Source organism: Cervus canadensis, chromosome 18 (assembly GCF_019320065.1).
Source record: "Cervus canadensis isolate Bull #8, Minnesota chromosome 18, ASM1932006v1, whole genome shotgun sequence".
Classification (NCBI taxonomy): domain Eukaryota; kingdom Metazoa; phylum Chordata; class Mammalia; order Artiodactyla; family Cervidae; genus Cervus; species Cervus canadensis.
The window spans coordinates 29,204,225-29,211,027 of NC_057403.1; the positions used below are offsets into that span (position 1 = coordinate 29,204,225).

General features: G+C 46.9%; 1 protein-coding gene across 1 annotated transcript in view; it reads right to left on the bottom strand.

Moving 5' to 3' along the window:
- Positions 1 to 5,452, bottom strand: part of WDR88 (WD repeat domain 88) — a 45,674-nt gene extending 40,222 nt beyond the window's left edge. The window contains exon 1 of the mRNA XM_043437158.1: positions 5,129 to 5,452. Coding sequence (XP_043293093.1) covers positions 5,129 to 5,452 — 324 coding nt within the window. The remainder of the gene's footprint in view (positions 1 to 5,128) is intronic.
- Positions 5,453 to 6,803: the final 1,351 nt, after the last annotated feature.

The window sequence follows — 6,803 nt, forward strand, 5'->3', positions numbered from 1 at the left end:
TATCTTTGATAGGCTTATTATTAGACTACACTTGGCTGAGGAAAGAATCTCTGAGCTTGAGAATATCTCAATAAAAACCTTCAAAACTGAAAAGCAAACAGGAAAAAGACCAGAAAAAACGAAAAACCAGAACAGACCATCCAAGAACTGTGGAACAACTACAGGAGGTATAACATATACATAACAAGAATACCAGAAGAAGAAAGGAACAGGGAAATATCTGAAAAAATAATTATTTAGAATTTCCCCCAAATTAATTTCAAACACTAAAGCATAGATCCAGGAAGCTCAGAGAACGCAAAACCGGATAAATACAAAAAAATAAAAACCTACTCCTACAATATAAAGTTACAGAATATCAAAGATAAAAAACCCCCAAAGGGATTTCTCTGATGGTCCAGTGCCTAAGACTCCATGCTCCCAATGCAGGGAGCCCAGGTGTGATCCCTGGTCAGGGAACTAGATCCCAAATGTCACAGCTAAGAGTTTGCATGCTTCAACTCTGAGAGAAGGGAATGTCTACCCACTCCAATATTCTTGCCTGGAGAATTCCAGGGACAGAGAGGCCTGGCAGGCTAAAGGCCACGGGATTGCAAAGAGTCAGACATGACTGAGCGACTAATACTTTCTCTTTTTCATGCTTCAACTAAAGATTCCACATGCCACAATGAAGATTAAAGATCCCATGTGCCACAACTAAGACCCAGCAAAATAAATAAAGATAAATATATTTTTTTTAAAGCCTGAAAGAAGTCAGAGGAAAAAGACACTTTACCTATTGAGGAGCAAAGATAAGCCTGACATCCAGCTTCTCCTCAGAAGCCATGCAAGTAACAAGAGACGGAAATATTTTAAGTAGTGAGAGAAAAAACGTACCAACCTAGAAATTTGTATCCTGCAAAATTACCCTTCAAAAGTGAAAGCAAAATAAAGACTTTCCAGACAAACAAAAATTGAGGAAACTTGTTACCAGTAGATCTACCTTGCAAGAAAGGTTAAACGTTCTTTTAAGACAAGGAAAATTATATAGATCAGAAACTCAGATCTATATAAGGAAAGGAAGAGTGTATGTGTGTGTGTGTGTGTGTGTGTGTGTGCACGTGCGTGCTCATCTTTGTATGATTGCCTCTATGTTTTTCCCAGCAAAAAGTTCACATATATCCTGGCTTCTCCCTTACCTCTTTGGAGCAGTCCTTCAGAGTTTTCTGAGAAATCATCTCCCATGCTATAGTCCTTAGTAAGCTCCAGGAATAAAACTGAACTGGTAACTCTTACGTCGTGCATTTTTTTCTAAGTTGACAGTGCGGAGTTGTGGGGACCTGGGAGGAGGGATTTGAGGCTCAGCTGCCAGGCAGTGCCCGCACAAATGCAGAAACTATGGATGGGGAAGACCAGGTTGGGGTGAGGCAAATTCAGCCCGAGGTTCAGGGATGAGGGGAGGCGGGCATGTAGGGGAGGGGAGCGGTTTCCGGGTTGTGGAAAACACGCTGGTGTGCGGATGTGAGGAATGAGAGGGCCTTTCCCCTCTAGGTAGCTGGGAGAAGTGGGACAGGAACTGGGCCTCCAGGAGACTAGCTAAGAGGCTCCAGGTCGGGGCTGGGCCGCCAGGGGGCACAGCGAAGCTGAGCCAGGCTGCGGGCGTGAGGCCCGGCCTGCAGGCGCGGGGCGGGTCAGGGGGCGGGGCCTGGAGCCCAGCGAGCCCCAGCGAGCCCCAGCCGTGGCAGAGTGCTGTCCGGGAAGGACCCGATCTGTGCTTTTCTCGACGCTCCGCAGCCAAAGCCCGCACGTTAAGGCGGTGATCCCCACCCCCAGCTCCCTTCTCTGCAGCTGCCTCCGCCTCTAGACAAAACTCTCCTTTTTCTCATAACGAAAACAGAACTTTGGAATGGGAAAACATCTTCCCGCTTCTGGGCCTTTCTGGGCAGAGTTCTTCTGGGGTTTATTACGGAGAGGGATGGAGGAGGAAATGGCAACCCCCTCCAGTGTTCTTGCCTGGAGAATCCCACGGACAGAGGAGCCTGGCCAGCTACACTCCATAGGGTCTCAAAGAGTTGAGGTTTAGGCCAGCTTTTTAACTCTCCTCTTTCACCTTCATCAGGAGGCTGTGTGTAGCATCGCACAGATATGTTCTACAAGTTTGCCTGCCTGCCTCTCTGGCCGGGACTTGGTCACTGTTCTGCAGGGCACTGGGAATCCAAGAGCAAAGACCTCAGCCCAGGAGTGTGTGATGGGCCCCTACTCTAAGGAATCAGGGTGGGAGATGGGCGAGGCCACCGCACGGGCGGTACCTGATGTCAGGTCACTGCCAGGCCAGCTAATCAGGGCTCTAGATGGAGCGCAGGGGGAGACCACCCCCACCGCGCCCCCATCCACCAGGAGAAGCAAGGAGGACATGGCGGTTGGACTGTCTGGAAGGTCAGCAAATCAGAGGGAAGACGAGAACAGAGAAATGAGCTCGAGCCAAAATGGCTTGGAAGATTATGGTCAGATCTTCCAACTTCATCTTAAGTGAGCCAAGGAGAGGTTTAGAGTCAATTCTTTTTAAAGTGTGTGACACATCTCTGTGTGAGTGTGCATTACTTAAAGGCCAGAATGAAGCATCAGCACTGAGAATGTTCTTTAGCAAACCATCTCAGGAGAGTTGGATGAAATCGTCCAAAACATTCTTGTATCCTGCACCTTCGTTTCAAAAGATGATTTGTAATATTTTCACTGAGCTACACAGCCACATTAACCTTGCTGTATAAACACCTCCAAAGTGTACTGTTTTCAGTCACTGTGCCCATCTATTTTTCCTGAACTGCTTTATCTTACTCCAGTTCTTAATTAGGACTTTTTTGTTGCTGCAAGAGTACTCCCTTGAGTAACTATGTCTTCAAAAAGATGCATCCTTTCTGAGTTTTTGCAACTCTAAAAAAAAATGTCTTTTTGTTGGCTTTATCAAAGACAGCAGTTTGGCCAGGCAGAGAATATTAATACTTAGGTCACAAAGTTTCCTCCCAGAGCTTTATATAACTTCTCAACTTCTGTTAACTTAATGGATCATAAAATCCTGCAGTCAAAAAAATTTTAAGCCACCTGAATATGCAGGCACCCAAGACTAGTTAAATCCACCAGGGGGCAACCAGTCAATGGAATACTCTCCAAAAAAAAGAACAAGGGGATACATGTATATGTATGGCTGAGTCCTTCAGTGTTCACCTGACTCTATCACAAAATTGTTAATCAGCTATCAGTTCAGTTCAGTCACTCAGTTGTTCCCGACTCTTTGCGACCCCATGGACTGCAGCACCCCAGACCTCCCTGTCCATCACTAACTCCCGGAGTTTACTCAAATTCATGTCCATCAAGTCGGTGATGCCATCCAACCATCTCATCCTCTGTCGTCCCCTTCTCTTCCCGCCCTCATTCTTTCCCAGCATCAGGGTCTTTTCAAATGAGTCAGTTCTTCGTATCAGGTGGCCAAAGTTATTGGGGTTTCATCTTCATCATCAGTCCTTCCAACGAATATTCAGGGTTGATTTCCTTTAGGATGAACTGGTTGGATCTCCTTGCTGTCCAAGGGACTCTCAAGAATCTTCTCCAACACCACAGTTCAAAAGCATCAATTCTTCGGTGCTCAGCTTTCTTTATAGTCCAACTCTCTAATCAGCTATACCCCAATACAAAATAAAAGGTTTTTTTAAAAAAAAAAAAAAAAGAACAAGGAAGCTGTTTATTAATACAGAGAGAAAAATTTTTAAACCAATTGCAGAAGAGGTCTAAGGTATCCTTCCATTTACGTTAAAACAAAAAAGGGAAGGATCAGAATACACTTGTGGGCATGTGCATAAAATACCTCTTTAAGGATACAGAAGGAACTAGAAACATTTGTTGTCTCTGTAGAGGGAAAAGGGGTAGTTGGGGAGGCAGGGGTGCTACTGAGACTGCTAGTTGGAAAAAAAAATCAAACAAAACACTTTTCATATCTATTGAATTTGATCTTGGGGATATTCTATGGACAACAGAAGTAAAACACAACTCCTATGACCTTCTCTAATTTTACTTAAAAATCAGAATAACTATCACAAATAAATTAAACAAAGCACCGGTACATCCTGTGCTTTCTCTTCAAGCAGACTTCCCCATGGAGGTCCCAATGCACCCTTGCAGGGGGTGCTGACTAAGGCAGTCAGCCATTCAACAGATCCAATTGTGGACTTGGCTCCAAGATCCTCTGACAGTGTCAGAAACCTCCATCTCAATTTGATCCCAGGCTTTTCCATCTGTCTGGGGACAGCCTTGCTCCTGTTCATGCAGTTCAGGCATTGGCCCCCTGTAGCTTATATGTCCCTCCAATCTTGCACTGAACTTCACCATCTCTTTCCACATGAGCACTCCATTCTTTCTTCACCCCAGAGACATTTCCTTATTTCCTTCTCTATTTTCCCCACCTGACCCCCACCCCACCTTCAACACCTCTTATATATGTAGGGTTGACCAGAAAGTTCCTTTAGCTTTTTCTGTAACTTTTTATGGAAAAACCCAAACAAACTTTCTGGCCAACCCAATGTATTGACTTTTCTGCATCTCCCCTGCATTCCTCCTTACTTTTCTCTCGTATTTATTGTTCCTTTATACTTTTTCTCAGAGAATCCCATGTGTTTGTTTTATAATTTTGTTTCAGTTCTCTGATCTGATTTTTAAAACCTCCGTGGAGGATTTTGGCTTTGAAAATCCTCTTTTTCACCCCCAAGAATTCTCCCTGTTCTGTTCACAGATTATTTCCTCTTCCCAGCCAACAGCCTTCTTTTCTAGCAATGCATTGTCTCTCAACTATCACTTAGAATACACGGTCGTGTTGTTGCGTTTTTATTCCTGTGTTTTATTGTTATTTTCTGTTGCTTCTAGTGCTGTTTCATGGGTGACGGGGCTCCTTCAATCCTCCGAGGGCATGCACTTGGGAGTGTCCCATGGGGACATCTGAGGGGCTCAGGCAGAGCCCCACAGGGTCTGGGTCGAGTCGGGTCCTCTTCCCAGGCCGGTTTCCTGAGCTCTCCCGCCTCTCCTCCAGCCGCCTGGTCCTCTAGGTCCCCTTCTGCTCTTGCGCTCTCCAGCCACAGCCCCTCCCCTTGGGGGCGGTCCTTACCTTGGAGAGGGGCTCCTGGTCACCCCATGACACCTTCTGGGCCATCCAGGGCATCCAAAGAGTATCGGGCGGTGGCGATTCATCGCCTATGGCTAGGGGGTTAAGCGTGGGCAGCAGCCGGCCGCGCCGCGCCTGCAAGAGCGATAGCCTGAAGCGGCCACAGGCCCTGACCACGTCTACCCAGGGCAGATTGCTGGGCCGGCGATTCGTAACGTCGCGGACGTGGAGCAAGGAGAGCGGCAAGTTGCTTTCCTGGGGCGTCTCCGTCCCATCCTTGCTGGGGGTTTTTGAGGAGCCGGGGGTACCCGGGGACTGGGAGGCCATCTCGGAGCCCGGCCTGGCCACAAACGGTGGCGCCACGCGCCCCTGCCCCCACCTTGGGACCCACGCGCCCTCCCTGAGCCCGGCGATCTCACTGCCTTCTCTCGCCCCGCAGCATGCTTACTCCCAGGAAAATGGGCTTCGAGCTTCTGGGCGCAAGAGGAATGAGGCCAAATGTGTGAAACCTCTTGAAGGGGCTCCTGGCCAACCCACTTCACGTTAACACAACAGAGAAATGACCCATAAGTTATAGAATGTACCCTGGATTAATTAAGACGTAGCTGGTAGGGGTGGGTACACACACTATATAAGGGCATGAAGGAAGCATCTGTCATAATGCTAGCGAAAAACCAAAGAACAAAATGTCACGACTCGTCCTGGAGCAGACTCAGTGCTAGAAAATGACTGTGTAAAATTAGAACAAAAGAGCAAGGGTTATCATCTCTGGGGTGTAGAAGAAGTGCCTTTCTTCTTTCATTTTTTACAACTGTTCTGATCATTCTATGATGTTACTTTGATAATGGAAAAAAAAACTCTTCACTCCACTTTTTCATTTCTTAAAAAATATTTACTTGGCTAGTTTTGGCTGCATCAGGTCTTAGTTGCCCCACAGTAGTGGGATCTTAGTTCCCTGACCAGGGATCAAACCCATGTCCCCTGCATTGGAAGGCAGATTCTCAACCACTGAACTAGGAGGGAAGTACCCCCTTCTCTGTTCTCTTTTAAGTTTGTTTTGTTGTGTTTTTAACATGGACCATTATTTTAAAGTCTTTATTGAATTTGTTACAATACTGCTTTTTCTTTATAATGTTTTCTGGTCATGAGGCATGTGGGATTTTGGATCCCTGCCCAGGAATCAAACCCACATCCCCTTACATTGGAAGGCTAAGTCTTAACCACTGGATGGCCAGGGAAGTTCCCTGCACGCTCCTTTTCCCAAAGTCTCATCAGGGCAGATGAGACGGCCTCAGAGCAGGGACCCAGGGCTACAGTGAAAACACCTCGAGCCTGTGTGATCCCGGATGTGGGCACACACTCTTCCACTCTTGGTCCCAGTGCCTTCCTCAGATACTTCGGTGGCTTCTTCCTCAAGAGGCTGAGGCCGCCTGCCCGGATCCTAGGGCTGTGCTGCCCACTGGGCTCCTGGCTCCCAGCACCACCCATGAGAGGAAAGGAACCACACCCCCCAGGAAAACAACAAGAATGGGAAAGCGACCACCCTGCTCCCATACGATTCCTTAAGTAAGTCAGACTGTCCTTATCTGAACCTAGCTTTCTTTACCACAAAACCAGAGAAAAGCCTTCACTTTTCATTTCTTTTTTAAAAGTTTCAGGGAATGAAAAATCAAGAAGA